The sequence below is a fragment of the Nomascus leucogenys genome, chromosome 12 (assembly GCF_006542625.1).
Source record: "Nomascus leucogenys isolate Asia chromosome 12, Asia_NLE_v1, whole genome shotgun sequence".
Lineage (NCBI taxonomy): Eukaryota > Metazoa > Chordata > Mammalia > Primates > Hylobatidae > Nomascus > Nomascus leucogenys.
Window position 1 is genome coordinate 29,158,819 of NC_044392.1, and position 20,424 is coordinate 29,179,242.

General features: G+C 36.0%; 1 protein-coding gene and 1 non-coding gene across 3 annotated transcripts in view; one reads left to right on the top strand and one right to left on the bottom strand.

The window, feature by feature from the left end:
• Positions 1-868: 868 nt before the first annotated feature.
• On the top strand, positions 869-975 carry LOC115837743. Its single transcript, XR_004032798.1, has one exon. It is a non-coding gene; the product is annotated as a U6 spliceosomal RNA (small nuclear RNA).
• A 1,584-nt stretch (positions 976-2,559) lies between these two features.
• SUCO (SUN domain containing ossification factor) overlaps positions 2,560-20,424 on the bottom strand; it is a 79,289-nt gene continuing 61,424 nt past the window's right edge. Inside the window, exons 20-24 of one of the 2 annotated variants that reach the window (XM_003258889.3) lie at positions 14,628-14,732; positions 12,597-12,751; positions 12,028-12,119; positions 5,926-5,981; positions 2,560-4,572 (exon numbers count right to left, since the gene is read on the bottom strand). In XM_003258889.3, the coding sequence (XP_003258937.2) occupies positions 4,129-4,572; positions 5,926-5,981; positions 12,028-12,119; positions 12,597-12,751; positions 14,628-14,732 (852 nt within the window). In that variant the 3' untranslated portion in view covers positions 2,560-4,128. Of the gene's footprint in view, positions 4,573-5,925; positions 5,982-11,597; positions 11,755-12,027; positions 12,120-12,596; positions 12,752-14,627; positions 14,733-20,424 lie in introns of those variants that run through there. The other variant, XM_030823966.1, reaches the window with a different exon arrangement.

Below are 20,424 nucleotides of genomic sequence, written 5' to 3' on the forward strand. Positions count from 1 at the left end.
GCCCAGCTTGTTTTTAAAAAACTTTTTGTGGAGATGGGGTCTTGATATGTTGTCTAGGCTAGTCTTGAACTCCCAGCCTCAAGTGATCCTCCCATCTTGGCCTCCCAACGTGCTGGGAATACAAGTATGAGCCACTGTGCCTAGTCAGCACCTGCTCTTAAACTGTGTAATATACCATTTCCCTGGGGAGCTGGCTATTTTAAACTATCCTGGGATTAAAACTTGCTCTTTATTCACTTTTTAAAAAATCATCAATACTTATGTTTGCTCAAAAGTCTTTACAAGTGTTATAACATAAGGCATTTGTTTGGGTTTTAGTATTTGGTGATCTGTCAAAAAATATGACGCAGATTTGGTAGCCCAGGCTATATGACTTCAAAATAGCAGTAATAAATTGTTGTAAGCAAATATTTGAAAGATTATTTTTTTTTGAGATGGAGTTTTGTTCTTGTCGCCCAGGCTGGAGTGCAGTGGTGCGATCTCAGCTCACTGCAACCTCCGCCTCCTGGGTTCAAGGGATTCTCCCACCTCAGCCTCCCGAGTAGCTGGGATTACAGGTGTGCACCACCACACTTGGCTAATTTTTCTATTTTTAGTACAGATGGGGTTTCACCATGTTTGCAAAGCTGGTCTCAAACTCCTGACCTCAAATGATCCACCTGCCTCGGCCTCCCAAAATGCTGGGATTATAGGCGTGAGCCACCACACCCAGCCTGAAAGATTAGTTTTTAAAGTAATAGATTAAGTGGAGTGTAATGCAGAGGTTATTGCTCCAACAGGATATTTTAAAGAATGTGTTAATTATAAATACTCGTGGATTGGGATAAAATTTCAGTGACATCAACACATCACTCAAAAAAAGCTCTTCCTGCTCACTTGGGCAGCTCATCCACTAAAACTGGGATGATTCAGAGAAAGTAAGTATGGACCTTGCACAAGGACAATATTTAAAGTCAGGAAGTAGTCAATTTTTTTTAGACACTAAATAGACAATACAACCAAATGAACCTTGAATGGACCCTGGACCAAAATAAACAAATGAGGGCAACTGAAGAAATCTGACTATAAACTGTGTATTAGATATTATGGAGTTATTAATTTTCTTACATATTATACAGGTATTATGGTCACATAAGTGAATGTCCTTACTTTAGGAAAAAATATGCTACAGTATTTAGGGGCAAAGGGTCATAATGTCCCAACTTGCTTACAAATGGCTCACCAAAAAATGTGTTTCTTTATATATATATACACACATAACACACATACATATCTGTATACATACATGTATACATATAACACACATATACATATAAAACACATACACATAAAGAAAACTAAAAAGATTAGCAATTGGTGAATCTGGGCAAAGGTACATGGTGTTCAACTTAACTACAGATTTGAAAATTTTAAATCAATCAGTTGAAGAAAAGCAGTATTTCTAAGTTGTCCTGTTGTGTGATTTTGAATAGACTTATCCAATTACATTAACAAATATAAGCTTATATCTATCTCATGTTCATGCCTACGTTTGTATATCCAAACTGAGGACACACTAAAAATGGAAAAATAAGCAGCAAGGTAAGGGAAGCACAGTAACCGGAGACAGAATCAAAAATGGTTGCCGCTGGGAAGCAAGAAATCTTTGGTGGAGAAAGGTGGGTGGTACTGGTAGAGAGAGAGTGTGTGTGTGTGTGTGTGTGTGTGTGTGTAATGGTACAGAATAGAGAACTGTTTTCTGTTCTTTATAGGCCTTATAAAACTAATTTTTCAAATTATATGTATGCATAACTTTTTTTTTTGAGACAGTCTCACTCTGTCACCCACGCTGGAGTGCAGTGGTACAATCTCAGCTCACTGCAACCTCTGCCTCCCAGGTTCAAGCAATTCTCCTGCCTCAGCTTCCTGAGTAGCTGGGACTACAGGCATGCGCTACCATGCCCGGCTACTTTTTTTTTTTATTTTTATTAGAGACGGGTTTTCACCATGTTGGTCAGGCTGGTCTCGAACTCCTCAAATGATCCCCCTGCCTCGGCCTCCCAAAGTGTTAGGATTATAGGCGTGAGCCACAACTTTAATGTTTTTAAAAATTCAATTAAAAGAATTGTTTTACTTTGCATCCTTGTCCTTACCAATCCCCTAGTTTCCTTTTATTTCATACTGTTTTAATGCTTTACTTAACTTTAGAAGAAATAAAATGAGGTTGATCATCAGGGAACACTAAAAATCCCATTGGATAAATATCTATATATTTTTTGCTTAATAGGCACAAATCTATTTTCCCTTCTTAAGTTTTTTTTCTCATGTAGTTATGTGAGAGAGGAAAAAATAAACCTCATGTTGCAAAATGTTATGCTGTATTTAGATATGAAAAACTGAAATTTTGATAGTATAGGGAGTAAAATGTTTATGTAAAAGTACCATCATTTTGTAGTTGGCTGAAATGTGATCAAATTGAATGGAATGCTGCTATATTTAGCTTTAAAAGTGGCAAAAACCTAAATCTCTGCTCAAAGATTAATTTCTGAGTTCTCTTTTAAAAGACAGAAGAGCCAGTAATTAATAAAGACAAGTGTTCAGATTTATTTGGAAATTCACAGTTTCTAATGGCACTACAGCTCCGTAGTTACATATTGAAAATTCTCTTCCCATAACACACAGATCACATAATTTCTCACTGTATCTCTGCTCTCATCTGGACCCTCTTTTCAAGGGGCTTCTATAAAATCAGGCCCTCTTGCTCTGAATAGCTAATTGTGCAGACAGGAAAGAAATTTAAATCTTCTAAAACACGCTGTTAACCTAAAGCAGCAACTTAAACAAACAAAGAAGGCTTTAAATAAATCACATTACAAACAATACCCAAGAAAGGTATTAGACAGGTTTAAAAACAGTTATTACTACTAAAAGTGCTCAATAAGTTATAACTTAAACATCACAACACAAAATGGTCAATTCTCTCCCTTTCAAAAAGAAACATGTTCCACTTTCATTCATTACTGTACAATCACACTAAGAAATCATTTTATTCAAATACAGTTGCTGCCAATTATTTTTTAAAGATAAAAAAAAAGACAGAGACATAGACATCACATATGTATTACCTCTGCACATTTGTAGCCAATACAAAGCAAACATCAAGGAATAATAATCCCTTTAGACTTAACCAATTAGATTAAGCTTGACAAACTCAGTAACTGGATCTGTGCGTATGTACGCAGGCAGTGATTATATCATGAGACTTGTACTAATTGGCCAAACCTTCGTATTTTATATTCATACTAATAAAAACAGTGAAAGTTTGGAGGATTAGTGTTTATTGTGTATGTTTAAAATGTAAGCTAAAGAAAACCTTCACAAATGGTTGTGTTTAAAAGGTGAATTTGTCAAAAATTTGTTTGCATATATCAGTTGTTTGCAAAAAAAGATCCTGTAGGGTTTTTTCCTCATTGAGTTAGTAACTAAGTAAGAAGTAATCCAGTCTGAATAAGTGAAAATAACAAGAGCATCACCATCTACCTAACAGAACAGACTTAAAAATTCCATTAAGTGTTCATTTCCAGTGAGTTTGTTACACAAAGATCCAGTTGGCAAGTCTTCAGGATCTTTAGACTGTCTGACCCATACTGCTGAGCTTCAGGCACAGACCCCCTCAAAGCATCGTAGTGTTTGCAGCTTCAAAAACCTAACAAAGTTATAAAAGAAATCAAATAACAGAAAAAGTTATCTCTCCTCTTCCAGTGGCATTATAAATAGACAAAAGGCACATAAATATGGGAAGGTGCAAGAAATAGGAACAAAGCTAAAGGAAGAGGTTTAGGCTTTCATTCCTATCCCACCTAAGGAACTGGGCTTCCAAATTACTTTTGTCCCAGTAATTAATCTTGTGAAAAAACATCTTTATAAAATGTCTACCATTGTCCTTATAGGAAGTGATCAGCTTTGTAAAACTGTAGCTCATTAACCAAGATTGACACAATCCCATCTACTTTTTAAAAAGGCAGAAACCATAATTTCTGAATGCCTTTCCCATTAATATTTTCTCCCTCCCCCAAACCCTTCAAATACCAGACTGTTCTTCAAAGAACAACAACAAAAAAGTCTTCAGTATGAAAAGTTCAATTAATTTTAGATATGTCCCGAGACTGCTGTAACACCAAATGTTCCCACGGTGATCTCTTTGTTTCCTTTGATTATGTCATGCAGGCTCGGCAATGATCCCGACTTAGTCTGTATTAGAGTTTTTATCAATTTTCCTTGGTCTTGGACTTTAGATCGCCTTCGTTTTAAAGCCCTCTTCTCAGTTTTTGTCTTTTGAGACTGTCCATTGCACAGACTTGTGCAAGCTGAAATGCCACAAAAATAGGACTCTTCTGACTGTGATGAAGTTTCTGAGCTTCCTTCAGATGGAGGACCTTTATAAGAAGAGTGATAAACTTCTCCCATATTAGAAAAATCTCTCTGGTTCGTAAAGGGCTTTCTTCCTTTTATGTCTCCGTTGGCTATGGGGTGCAATGGTTCTGCAGGCTTTATGGTCTCAATTTTTTCAATTTTGTACTTGCAGCGCTTCTTCTACAACACAAGTAAAAGAAAAGTTAGTAATGATACTTCCCATAGTAACCTTATCAAACACCTAGAGAGCTGAGCTAATAGAGAAGTGCCACCTCCTGGTGAAAAGTAAAACAGTATTATAAACAGCACAGAACACATACATTGTTATGTTCTATATAGATACTACCATCACCTTCCCATTTTGTAAATACTACTGAATCAAAACTCTTTAAATTGCTTACCTGCTACCTATGAATATAGGTTTAGGGAGTGATACTAATATCTGAATACCTACTAACTGCCAGATAGCATACAGGCTGCTTTCATGTATTATGGCAGCTATTAACCCTGAAAGGTCGGTATTTTATCCTTGATTCTTAAATGAGAAAAGCAAGGTTCAGATGTTTGGTTCTTTGCCCAGGTTACAATGTAGTAAGCAGCCAGGTTGAGAATGAATCTTAGGCTATTTGCCTACAAAGCCCAAGTTCTTTCACCTAGACGAAATTACTACTAACTAAAATTAGTATAACTTAATTTGAAAGGCAAAATGAAAAAGCAAAGACTTTGGCCGGGCGCGGTGGCTCACGCCTGTAATCCCAGCACTTTGGGAGGCCGAGGTGGGCGGATCACAAGGTCAGGAGATCGAGACCATCCTGGCTAACACGGTGAAACCCCGTCTCTACTAAAAAATACAAAAAAAAAAAAAAAAAAATTAGCCGGGCGAGGTGGCGGGCGCCTGTAGTCCCAGCTACTCCGGAGGCTGAGGCAGGAGAATGGCATGAACCCCAGGGAGTGGAGCTTGCAGTGAGCCGAAATCGCGCCACTGCACTCCAGCCTGGGCGACAGCGAGACTCCGTCTCAAAAAAAAAAAAAAAAAAAAAAAAAAGAAAAAGCAAAGACTTTGAAGCCAAAAAATCCTAAGTATATTCCGAGTTGCTGTTTTTTCATTAAAAAAAAAAAAATGAGGATAACATCATCTTCAGGTTGGTGAGGATTAGAGGAATGGTGCATGCTCTGTGCTTGGCATGCATTCGGTAATAAATAATGACAATCATCCAAGGATCAACAAATGCTTTTTGTGAAGGGTCAGACAGTAAATAATTTAGGCTTTGCAGGTCACACATTTTCTCTCTTGCATGCTGTTCTGTTTCATTACTCTTTAAAAATGAGAAAACCTATCTGCTCATGGCCCATATGGCCTGTGGGTCACAGCTTGCTGACCTCTGTTAATATTTATTTACAACATTATCATGATAGAAAATAAACATTCCGTTAAGGACTACTTAAAGGTAATTACCTTAAACCTTTCAACCTCTTTTCTTCATTTATTATCACAAAACATAGCAATAAACTTAAAAAGAAATAAACAATTACCTTCTTTTCTGGAGAAAACTTGAGGGGTTCTACAATGTACAAATCATTTGGGTCTACTGTAAGTAAAAAAAAAAAAAAGCAGATGTAAAATGTAAAGTGGATTTGGTGGATTTGCTATAATTAAACACTGAAATAAGAAAAATCATTCCTTATTATCCTCTAGTAATAGAACCAATGAATTTGTATCAGGTTAACTATATATTTATGTATTTTAAATTAGTAAGCAAAAAGAGGCAAGGTGGAAGATTATATAATTCCTATACCTGACTGGTCATCTTCAAATAACTATACTTCCTTAAGTTGTTAACTAGTAGCTGGTTATCAACCAATACAATAAGGATCTTTCTTTGGGCCCAGTCTCACTCTTTTACCTGATAAGAAAAGTAACATTCCTGGGTAAGCTAACACCAAACCTGCACATCATTTGAATATTTCCCTAAAAGACTAGCCTCTAAACTGTGTCACAAAGGTAGATTAACAATGTGCAACAAGCAGTCGTGACCGTGTTTGGAAGCCAGTTAGAGAAATAAACACAAAAAGAGATCCAAGATATTTTTCTCTGTTTATTACTATGATCAAAACTATGAAATCCAAATCTAAAAACAGCTTGAACATGCAATAAATATCACTAAGCAATAATGAATGAACACTTCTGGCATAGTGAGTAAATTAGATTTATTAGTTTTAGCCTAAAGTTTCTAAGGTTTCATTACTCTAAGCAGATTCAAGATATATCCCTACCCCACCCTGACACTGACAAAATAGACACACATTTTTTTTTTAATTTATTATTATACTTTAGGTTTTAGGGTACATGTGCACAATGTGCAGGTTTGTTACATATGTATCCATGTGCCACGTTGATTTCCTGCACCCATTAACTCGATAGATACACATTTTTAAAAGACAGGCTATGAGACTTTAGTCCTATTCAATTCACTAAACAATTTAAGGTCTGACAGAGACAAAAGCTTACACATAGCAAATTCACTATAGAAGCTCTACACATTTGGGAAATTTATTACTACAATTCAACCAATTATAATTTTTTACATTATATTTCAGAGATTTATTGAGAAAGTCATCAAATATATGAAAATATCAAAACAAACCTCTAAACAGTCATTTCTATCAGATTACTAATCTTAATTTACTTTCTTTAAAAATGATGTCTATTTCTAGAAACGGTTATGTTATTCAGATCAACCTCTACAATGAAAGCAACTAAGTAATGATAGTTTGTTTTTTTAAAAAAAATCACTAAAAGCATTGAAAAGCTGCCAAGAAAGTAATCCCTAGGCTAAAACTGAAAGAAAAGTGGGAACCTGGACAGTCAAGTGGAAGACAAAAGTCATTTCTGCCCTGAAAACATTTGCCAACACAAGAATATATGAACTTTGGTTCTGATGGTATCATAAGGGAATGGATCAGAAATCAGGTCCTAGGGCCCACCCAAAGTTTAGTGTAATACGATACCATCTCCCTGTGTACAGTAAACTGAGACTCCAAAGGACTATATCCTCAGGGAAAGAATGAAGCCATGCATGAACTTGCAGTCCAAATTATCATCACCTGGTGGCCCAACAAACCACAAGTCATGAATGTAAGGTATTACACAAATGTAACACACATACAAATTCCCTCTCAAATAAGAACCTATATTCTAGGCCTCAAATTATCCCTACAAATAACTTTGCAAAGAGAAAAAGTAGCACACAAAGACACAACACACCCTGAGTAAGAGCTTACAAAGACAATGAACAGACTCCCCAAAATTTAAGATATTAGATTTATCAAGCACAAACTATAAAGACAATTATGCTTAATATGTCTAGAAAATAAGCTTGAAAATATCTGCAGGAAACATATAACAAGGAAAATAGAGACCTGGATTATTAAAAAATACAAAACTCCTGGAAATGGAAAAAATAACTGAAATTGAAAACCCAATGAATAAATTTAGTAACAGTAAGACTGCTGGCCTGGAAGCACATCAGAAGATATCATCCAAAATACAGCATAAAAAGTCAAAAAGGTGGAATGTTTACAAGACAGGGAAGATATACGGAGAAGTAATACGTTTAATTAAATATGAGAATCTAAAAGAGACTGGGGCACAGGGAATATCTGAGAGGAAAAAATAATGGTTGAGAATTTCTCAATATCAATAAAAGAAATCTACAAATCCAGAGCTCCAAAGAGCCTCACGAATCTCAAAATGATAACGAAAAAGAAGAGGAGAATATTTCAGTTTTAACTAATGACAAAAGAAAGCTCTGAAGAATAAAAAAATTAGTAAATGTGGGGTAAATTCAAATGAACATTAAGTGTAAAAAGAAATACCTTGTTGAGTTAAAATTAAGCAGAAAGAATAGAATTAAAATATACAAGAACAGTAACATAAATAAGGCTTGGGACAAATAAGAGTTTTAAGATCTATGTATTGTTCAGGAGAAGATACAAGTATTGATGAACTTGAGTCTTTGGCAAACATTAATACTTGTGACCTCTAGGGTAACTAGAACAGAACCAGTACACAACTTCCAACATAATGGCAGTAAAAGGGAATATTTACTTCCTCCCCAATAAAAAATCTTAATGAAAGCATGGAAGGGGAAAAAAAAGAAAAAATAAAAAGGGATATGCCTATCTAATTTTTATAACCTTTACATACCAAAATCCAACATGAGAAAATATTACATGCCAATCTTATTCATATAGATGCAAAATTCTTAAATAATTATCTAACAAAATTATGTAGAAATAATATATACAATACAAAATTCACACACATATATCATGACCAACTGGTATTAAAAATGCAATATAAGTTTAACATTAGAAAATCAAATATAATTCATGTTTATAACATTAAAAATGGAAATATAATATAAAAAATCTATAAAATACCTATGACAATAGGTAACACATAATGACAAAATACATAATAAAAAATCCACATAACATCTATGACAAATATAATCTTAGCAGTAAAACACTGTAAGCTTTCCCTTTGGAACAAGGCAAAGATGCCTGCCAATCACTTTTATTTAACATTGCTGAAAACGCAAGCTAACACAGTTAAGAAAGCAAAGGAAATAAAAGCTCTAAGGACTGCAAAGGAAAAAACAAAACTGTCTTTGTTCTCAGTATATGTACCTGTATTCATTGAAAATCCAAAATAATCTGCAAGTGAACTAGTAAAACGACATTGCTTATATAGAAAGCTCACCCTAAAATTCACATAAAATCTCAAGGGACCTCAAATAAGGAAAATAATTTTAAAAAGAATGAAGTTAGATAACAAACACTTCCAGATTTCAAAACACATTACAAAGGTATAGTAATCAAAGTGGTAGAGTACTGGCATAAACACAGACAAATACACCAATGGCACAAAATAAAGAACACAGAGATAAGCCCTCATGTACATGGTCAACTCATTTTTAAGAAGGGTGCCAAGACCACTCAATGGGAAAAGGACAGTCTCTTCAACAAATGGTGCTGGAAAAACTGAATATTCACATTCAAAAGAATGAAACTGGACCCTTATACTATACACAAAAATTAACACCAAATAGATTAAAGACATAAATCTATGAAAGTCTTGAAAGAAAACAGGGGAAAAGCTTCATGACCTTGAACTTGACAATGATTTCTTGGATATGACCCAAAAGTACAGGCAACAAAAACGCAATAGACAAATAGGACTTCGTTGAACTTAAAAACTGTACATCCAAGGACACAATCAAAACAGTGAAAAAGCAACCTAAAGGATGAAAGAAAATATTCGTAAATCATATTATCTAACGGGGGTTATAATCTAGAATGGAGGTTATAAAGAATTCCCTGAACTTAAAAACAAAAAAATCAAACAATCCAACTAAAAAATGAGCAAAGAGATATTTGTATACCCCTGAACAGCACTACTCACACAACAGCCAAGAGGGGAAGCAATCCAAATGTCCACTTACAGATGAATGGATAAAGGAAATGAGGTATATAAATACAATGGATGGAATATTATTCACCCTTTAATAGGAGTAAAATTCTGTCACATGCTATAATACAGATGAACTTTGAGGACATTATGTTGAGTGAAATAAGCCAATCACAGAAAGACAAATAGTGTATAAGTCCACTTATATGGGGTATCTGAAGTAGTTGAATTCACAGAAACAGAAAATAGAATAGTGGTTGCCAGGGACTGAGGGAGGGAGAAAAGCGGAATTGGTTAATGGATACAGACTTCAGGTTTGCAAGATGAAAACATTCGGAAGATCTGTTTCACAACAATGTAAATATACTTACTACTAATGAACTGTGCACTTAAAAACTGTTAAAATGATAAATTTTATGTGCTTTTTATCACAATAAGAAAAAGACATGGTCTCTCCCACAGAGCTTAGAAGTGAAAATAAGGCAAGTATAAATAGGTAAAATCAAAGCATACTATGATAAATGCCATAACAAGAGAACTTATCAAACAATAGAAGAAATAAATGAATTAACTATTGGTAGAATCAGGACTAAAGTCAATCTCCTACTACTCTACTCAACTTTCTTTACTGGTAAAGATACACCAAGATGACACTGTTGTTTAAAACAGAAGTAATTCTATTATCAGGTGCAAAAAGCTACTCTGTTTGGACCTAAAAAATTGGATAAAGAGAAGAGAAATAGTAAGATAGTCATGACTTCACTTAAGACTAGAAATGCTGAGAAGTAAAAATCTAACATATTTCCTAATTCCATGGGTATACTTCAAATAAGGAATGTTTAGAATATGGAGTAACTGTAACTCTCATACGCAGCTGATAGAAGGGCAAATTCATATAACAGTGTGGAAAACTGTATGACAGTATTTACTAAAGCTGAACACACACATACCCTATGATCCACCAATCCCATTTCCAGTGTATACCCAACAGAAATGCACAGGTGTTTACCAAAAGTATGTAACAACCTCAAAATGAAAATAATCTAAATGTAAATGAATAATGTACAGTATACCTATATAATGGAATACTATAAGGAACGAAAATAAATGACTATAGTCAATGGCATGGTGAATCTCACAATGGTTAAACATCAAAATACTGGCTACTCTGGGAAAGGATGGGCAGTGACTAAAAGAGCACAAGGAAGTTTTTGAGATGCTAATGTTCTACTTCTTCATATAGGTGTTATTTGCACAGCTACTGTATTCAGTTTGTGAAAATTCATTATGTTTTACATATAATTATACTTAAATTAAAAATTTCATGTATAAAAAGACATATCAACCAAAAGAAAAAGAAAAAAGCAAGGAAGAAGAAGAGATTTACTAGCTTTAAGTAAACATACGTAATGGGTTAAGTCTGTAAAGTTTTGTGATAATAATAAACCAGTGAAGGCCAGGAATGATTACTTGAATAATTTAATCAATTGAAACATGCTACTCAGTTACTAAATCCTACAACCAACGATTATTAAGAAAGCACTCCTAAATAAAATATGTAATTAATTTAGTTATTTTAATATTAGTATGAAAACAAATTTCTAATTCTATTAATATGCATTAATTACAAGATACTGAAATAGGAATATATCCACTCAGTATACATCCATTCATTTAAATGTAAGTATTTATTTAGTGTTAGACAATGGAACCTAATTATAGGTTCTGGGGCTAAAAGACCAGATTTTTGTTCAGAAAGTGCCTCATAGTCCTAAACTAGAGACAAAAGGGGTCCTACCTGTGTAAGAAGAGGAGGCAGAAAAGCACAGGATGCTATGGGAGCACATTCAGGTTTTCCATATCTGTTGAACTTTCTCAAACATCCCTTTCTAAAAAGAAATACTTCTAAACAGGAGCATGTGCAAACAAAGCTACCAGCTGCTAATTAAACTAAGCCCCCCTCCCTACCCTCTGGGCTTTTGGGAACAAAGACAGATATAAAATGTGAAAATGATAAAGTGGCTTTGACACAGCACAAAAACAAAGGCTACTTGCATCCATTTTTTGTTGCAGATGGTCACGAACACAACACTGACATTATATTTATGCCAGAAGCTAGTTCCATGTTTATATATACATACTATATATCCACAAAAATCTACCTTCTTTGCCAGTTAACTGTAGAGACTTGGATCTCATGAGTGGGAATGAAGTTCTTCTTTTCAAATTCATATCATCATAGGAAGAGAAACACCTAACACATTAAGAAAAATACATATTGGTTACAATGAGTAAAGTACATATAATTTACTCTTTTGTTGAGGCTACACAGAGGTTATTGAGAGCTGTACATACCACATGGGACTAATTCTAACACTCCAGTTATTGCTAATACAGGTGAAAAAAAAATTTAGAGATCTTTGTCTACAAGGTACTGTATTAAAATATGTATTCTCTTCTTCCTTTGAATTCTACATTTAAGCATCTTTCTCAACCAAATATTTCAGGAGTTTCATGCACTTACTATTAGTGTTTTCTCTATTATAGTCTACCGAACCAGGTTAGGCATAGGACCATCTTACTATCAAATGATGTTTTGAATGTTTTGGTTTCAAGATAATCATATAGGGAAAGAAATTACCTCAGTCTCCCTTTATTTGCTTAAAATTTCTAAAAAATATATAAAGCATAGTAAAAAAAATAAAATTGTGAAATATAATGCTGACATTACCTTTTAGGGCTTGGATACTGATTACTTTTAGGAAGTTTTGAAATATAATCTCCATCAAATTGAGAAGTATTTCGACAACGCTGCATACAAAGCATCAGTCCCAGGACAACACAAAGAACCAAAGATATGACAAGATAGCTTTGTCGATCTGAAACCTGAGATGAGAAGAGGGTTAAATAATAATCACAGGAAATCATATTAGGAAAAATATAAGGGTATCTAAAATTCAAAGGACCAATCATTTTAAGTATTTTTTTAATGTGCTTCAAAGACCAGAAATGCAGGGCATGCTCTCTGAAAATAAACCATGACATTAAAAAAAAAAAATTCTTTGCAGCATTCCAATTCTTTCTATAGGAGTGAAACCTATGGAAAAGTTTTAGAAATAAAACAACAAATATATTTACACCTTGATCTATCTCACCAATTGTTAACATTTTGTGACACTTGGTTTGTCTTTCCATTTACACTATCTCCTCCTCACAGAGAAAAAATAATTGTGCTTTTACCCAGTCTTTCCCATCTTATAAAATGAACTATCAACCACCCAGTTATGTAAGCCCAAAACTTAGAGATCAACCTTAATTTCTCAAGGCTTATCTTTCTACAACCTACAAATATTCTGAATTCCATAAGTTTACACTATTCTCCACTCTTAAAATCCTACTCTAAGTCAACACCACCTCATCCAGGCTACTGAAATTACTTTTTCTTTTTTTTTTTTTTTTTGAGACACAGCCTTGCTCTGTTGCCCAGGCTGGAATGCAGCAGTGTGACCTTGGCCTACTGCAACCTCCACCTCCTAGGTTCAAGTAATTCTCCTGCCTTGGCCTCCCAAGTTGCTGGGATTACGGGCACATGCCACCACACCGGCTAATTTTCTTGTATTTTTAGAAGAGATGGCGTTTCATCATGTTGGTGAGGCTGGTCTCCACCTCCTGACCTCGAGTGATCTGACCGCCCGGGCCTCCCAAAGCGCTGGGATTACAGGCAAAAGCCATCATGCCTGGCCTGCAATTACGTCTTAATTGGTTTCCTGTCTGCTTCTGCTCCTGCTGTTCCCCAACAGGCAATTCTCCACAGAGCAACAAATGGAGAGTTTCTCAAAGTGCTAAGCATTAATGACATGACCATATCACTTCTTAATACTTTCCAATGATACAATGATTCAAATAAAATTCAAACTCTAAATTGTCTATGAAGTCCTACATGACCAGGCCTCTGCCAATATCTTGAACCCATTTCTCAGCTTCACTTTTCTCACTCACTCTGCTCCAGCCATACCAGCTTGCTTTCTGCTCTCGAACACATTACACTGTTTCTACTCTCCAGTCCTTTGCCCTAGTTCTGCTACAAACAGGTTTGTTATCATTCCAGGCAATGTGTGGCTGCTAACTGCTCTTGAGTACTTAGTCGTAATAGCACCTCCTCAGATAAGCCTTCCAAGATCACTCTAACCAAAGCAGCATCCCTTACTGCCACCACCCTACGCACACATACACATTTAATTTTCTTCACAGTACGTATCACTAGGAGAAATTATCATCTATTTATTTATTTACTAAATGTATTCTATCCCTCCCCCACGTCGTAAACCCTGTGAGGCCAGGGACTATTAACTACCATATGCCACAACCTAGGAGTGTACAGCTCACACTTCGCATACACTAGATGCTCAATAAAAAGTTTTTAAATCAATGAAATTTTTGCTTTGTTAAGGAACTTTATAAGCCTTTTTGAATTGAAAATGAAGTATGTGTTGCTACTATCAATGTTTACAAAAGGCCTGCTAGAAGTTTTATGCCTATATTATAGGTATGGCCTAAATTATGAAAGCCATATTTTACAAAAGACTATGATAATATATTTTCAAAACTTAAAAATGCCATACTCTGGTTTTTGAAAAAGTTCACTACAAATGACAATTTTGTTTGGTCAAAGTTTTAGGTACCATGTTCATGTTAACAAGCCTGGCTTTATGACAACCTCTATACATGCACTGGGTCTCACAATACCAGCAATAACAATTACCTCCCGTTTCAATTCTGCTACTGTTGCTGATAAATTTGAAACAAGCTGTGTCATGTTGGTCAGCTGTGCCTGTAGCAACTGGATGGCTTCAGTTTGCCGCTGATCCTATGATAAAGGAATTTATTTTTTTTAATATTAACTACAAACTATTAACGTTATAAATTGAAGTCAAATAATCTAAAAAAAACCATTAAGTTATTCCAAAACAAATGTATTAATAGGAATCTCAATGAGTAAGTAAACTTTGAACAGAAATTTTAGAAATAAGCAAAACACTTGAAGTATTTGGGACTGTGTCTAACCCTCCCCAACAAGAATTATTATTTATTTATTTTTGCCACTCACTGCTACAATGTGAAATAGTGTATAACAGAATTTGACAAAATTACTTTTCAAATTAACATGTGTTCCATATATAAAAACTAGCATATAACCAGAAGTATTTAAAAAGTCAGTGTTTTTAAAGCAAAGCAGTTGGCACAAAGACAAATTGAAAATTTTCTGAAGAATGTTTTTGGTTATAAAGTAGGCTCAAAACCAAGTTTTAAAAATTTCCTTCATAGCATATTATGTTGGAACTTAGGATAGTACATAGTGAAATATCCATAATTGTTCATCCAACCAATGGTAAAATATCACCAATGAAAGAAATGCATCAAAAATGCCTATCTTTCCATTTATTTTAAGTAGCACTGAATTTTAGAAACTTTTATAATCAAAAAAGATGTCTTATTTATAATATAGTTTGTATGCATACTTTAGGGAATTCTACATCACAATCATAGTTACGACCCTGTATTAGGGAGACTTTAACTGAAAAATTGAACTTTTTTTTTTTTTTGAGACGGAGTCTCGCTCTGTCACCCAGGCTGGAGTGCAGTGGCAAAATCTCAGCTCACTGCATGCTCCGCCTCCTGGGTTCATGGCATTCTCCTGCCTCAGCCTCCCGAGTAGCTGGGACTACAGGCGCCTGCCACTATGCCCGGCTAATTATTTGTATTTTTAGTAGAGACGGGGTTTCACCATGTTAGCCAGGATGGTCGAAAATTTGAACTTTTAATAAAGTTAGGGAGGAGGAAACGAGGGCAGTCAAGGAAATCTAAAATTCTTTTAGGACCCTATATGAAATATCTACACAACTATTTATTATTCTAGACCAAAGTTTTTCATATTTTCATTCAAAAAACTCTTTAAAAATGCTGTGTACCTGTGTGTGTGGGGGGGGGGTGTATAAAACTGTAACAAAATATTTCACTTACTTCCCTTACTGTGATCCACTATGGTACTTTCTATCCTACTTCATCTTTCCAAAATGCTAAATGTGCCGTTTTAAATTGTTTCTTTTGAATCCTGACTTACATTTGACTCTGATAAATTCAAGACAGTTATAAACATTTAAAGGACAAACTATTAAAGTTAGTAAGTTAATTAACACTTCTAATCAGGATTAACTTCCAATACTATTAATATACAACATTGTTGAAAAGTACTTACATAAGTCTTTGAGATACAAGACATAGATGTTACATATCAGCAAAGAGAAAATACAGAGGAAGGGGCATTCGTATTCAAACTAATGAAAGCTAAATAACACACTGTGTTCATGAGTCAGAAGCCTTAATATTAAGATGACAATTATGCAAATTAATCTATAAATTCATCAACACAATCCCAATCAAGATTCAATTTTTTTTTTGGTAGAGATTAACAAGCTGAGCCTAAAATCCATACAGAAATGCAAAAAACTACTACAGCCAAAACAATCTTGTAAAAGAATAAAATTGGAGGACTTAACATTACCTGACTAAAAATGTTAACATAAAGCTACAACAAACATAACATTGTGTTATTACCTTAAAGATAGACAAGCAGATCAATAGAACAAAAGCACAGAAACAGACCCACATATATATGGTTAACTGATTTTTATCAAATGTACAAAGGAAATTCTGTAGAGAAAGGAGACTCATTCCAACAAATGATTCTAGAACAAATGGATGTCTATATGCTTTGCTCTTCTGACTCTGACTTTCCAAAAAGAACTTTGATCCATACCCTGTAACACATAAAAGTTAACTCAAAATGAATCATGGGCCTAATACAAAACTAAAACTATTAAGCTTCTAGAAAAAACAAAGGAAAAAATCTTTGTGATTTTGCGTTAGGCAAAGATTTCATAGGGCAAAGAGAAAACTGATATACTGGGCTTCAACAAATCAAAAACTTCTGCTCTTCAAACCACACTGTAAAGAGAATAAGAAAACAAGTAATGGATGGGGAGAAAATATTCACAAAGCGTATCTCCAATTTATAACGTGCCATGAATAGGAGAGTAAGATGCACCTAACAAAACTCTGCAGTATAAGGCCTCCTCACTTCACCATCCCCGAGTCCCAAACAACCTTCTAGAAAAGTGTAAAATTTCTTTATTATGTGATAACACACACATCACACTAGAGGTGCAATACTGAAATAGTTCCCTTAAAATCAACAAGATAGAGGAATGGTCATAATTACCAGTCCTATTGTACCACTATATGGCTCTAGCCAAGAGATAGGGGAAAAAAAAAAAGGTATGACAATCAAAAAGAAGAAACAAAGCTGTTCTTACTTGCAGTCAATAAGATTATCTACATTAAAAAAATACACACAAAAAAAGTTTTAGAGTTTAACAAAGTTGCAGGAAAGTCCTCTATGTTTTTATTTAATACATACACACAATGTACTATGAACAATGCTCAAGAAAACTTTCTCAGAAGGTTCCAAGATGGCCGAATAGGAACAGCTCCAGTCTACAGCTCCCAGCATCAGCGACGCAGAAGACGGGTGATTTCTGCATTACCAACTGAGGTACTGGGTTCATCTCACTGGGGCTTGTTGGACACTGGGTGCAGCCCATGGAGTGTGAGCCGAAGCAGGGGGGGTCATCGCCATACCCCGGAAGCGCAAGGGGTTGGGGAATTCCCTTTCCTAGCCAAGGGAAGCCATGACAGATGGTACCTGGAAAATCGAGACACTCCCACCCTAATACTGTGCTTTTCCAACGGTCTTAGCAAACAGCACACCAGGAGATTATATCCCACGCCTGGCTCGGAGGGTCCCGTGCCCACAGAGCCTCGCTCACTGCTAGCACAGCAGTCTGAGATCAAACTGCAAGGCAGCAGCGAGGCTAGGGGAGGGGCATCTGCCATTGCTGAGGCTTGAGTAGGTAAACAAAGCGGCCAGGAAGCTTGAACTGGGTGGAGCCCACTGCAGCTCAAGGAGGCCTGCGTCCTCTGTAGACTCCATCTCTGGGGGCAGGGCATAGCTGAACAAAAGGCAGCAGAAATTTCTGCAGACTTAAACGTCCCTGTCTAACAGCTTTGAAGAGAGTAGTGGTTCTCCCAGCACAGAGTTTGAGATCTGAGAGCGGACAGACTGCCTCCTCAAGTGGGTCCCTGACCCCTGTGTGGCCTAACTGGGAGGCACCTTGCAGTAGGGGCCGACTGACACCTCATATGGCCAGGTGCACCTCTGAGACAAAGCTTTCAGAGGAAGGATCAGGCAGCAACATTTGCCATTCTGCAGCCTCCGCTGGTGATACCCAGGCAAACAGGTTTGGAGTGGACCTCCAGCAAACTCCAACAGACCTGCAGCTGAGGGTCCTGACTGTGAGAAAGAAAAGTACCAAACAGGAAGGACATCCCACCAAAACCCCTTCTGTACGTTACCATCATCAAAGAACAAAGGAAGATAAAACCACAAAGATGGGGAGAAACCAGAGCAGAAAAGCTGAAAATTCAAAAAATCAGAGCGCCTCTTCTCCTCCAAAGGAACACAGCTCCTCGCCAGCAACGGAACAAAGCTGGACGGAGAATGACTTTGACAAGTACACAGAAGTAGACTTCAGACGATTGGTAATAACAAACTTCTCTGAGCTAGAGGAGGATGTTCGAACCCATCACAAAGAAGCTAAAAATCTTGAAAAAAGATTAGACAAATGGCTAACTAGAATAAACAGCATAGAGAAGACGTTAATTGACCTGATGGAGCTGAAAACCATGGCACGAGAACTACGTGACTCATGCAGCACAAGCTTCCGTAGACAATTCCATCAAGTGGAAGAAAGGGTATCAGTGATTGAAGATCAAATGATTGAAATGAAGCAAGAAGAGAAGTTTACAGAAAAAAAGAGTAAAAAGAAATGAACAAGGACTCCCAAGAAATATGGGCCTATGTGAAAAGACCAAATCTACATTTGAATGGTGTACCTGAAAGTGACGGGGAAAATGGAACCAAGTTGGAAAACACTCTGCAAGGTATTATCCACGAGAACTTCCCCAATCTAGCAAGGCAGACCAACATTCAAATTCAGGAATTACACAGAACACCACAAAGATACTCCTCGAGCAGAGCAACTCCAAGACACATAATTGTCAGATTCACCAAAGTTGAAATGAAGGAAAAAATGTTAAGGGCAGCCAGAGAGAAAGGTCGGGTTACCCACAAAGGGAAGCCCATCAGACTAACAGCTGATCTCTTGGCAGAAACTATACAAGTCAGAAGAGAGTAGGGGCCAATATTCAACATTCTTAAAGAAAAGAATTTTCAACCCAGAACTTCATATCCAGCCAAACTAAGCTTCATAAGTGAAGGAGAAATAAAATCCTTTACAGACAAGCAAATGTGAGATTTTGTCACCACCAGGCCTTCCTTACAAGAGCTCCTGAAGGAAGCATTAAAAGTGTAAAGGAACGATCGGTACCAGCCACTGCAAAAACATGCCAAATTGTAAAGACCATCGAGGCTAGGAAGAAACTGCACCAACTAACGAGCAAAATAACCAGCTAACATCATAATGACAGGATCAAATTCACATATAACAATATTAACCTTAAATGTGAATGGGCTAAATGCTCCAATTAAAAGACATAGACTGGCAAATTGGATAACAAGTCAAGACCCATCAGTGTGCTATATTCAGGAGACCCATCTCACGTGCAGAGACACACACAAGCTCAAAATAAAGGGATGGAGGAAGATCTGCCAAACAAATGGAAAACAAAAAAAAAGCAGGGGTACAATCATAGTCTCTGATAAAACAGACTTTAAACCAACAAAGATCAAAAGAGACAAAGAAGGCCATTACATAATGGTAAAGGGATCAATTCAACAAGAAGAGCAAACTATCCTAAATACATATATGCACCCAATACAGGAGCACCCAGATTCATGAAGCAAGTCCTTAGAGACCTACAATGTACAATGAGACTCAGACTTCCACACAATAATAATGGGAGACTTTAACACCCCACTGTCAACATTAGACAGATCAACAAGACAGAAAGTTAACAACGATATCCAGGAATTGAACTCAGCTCTGCACTGAGCCAACTTAACAGACATCTACAGGACTCTCCACTCTAAATCAACAAAATATACATTCTTCTCAGCACCACAAAATTATTCCAAAATTGACCACATAGCTGGAAGTAAAGCATTCCTCAGCAAATGTAAAAGAACAGAAATTATAACAAACTGGCTCTCAGACCACAGTGCAATCAAATTAGAACTCAGGATTAAGAAACTCACTCAAAGCCACTCAACTACATGGAAACTGAACAATCTGCTCCTGAATGACTACTGGGTACATAATGAAATGAAGGCAGAAATAAAGATGTTCTTTGAAACCAATGAGAACAAAAACACAACATACCAGAATCTCTGGGACACATTTAAAGCAGTGTGTAGAGGGAAATTTATAGCACTAAATGCCCACAAGAGAAAGCAGAAAAGATCTAAAATTGACACCCTAACA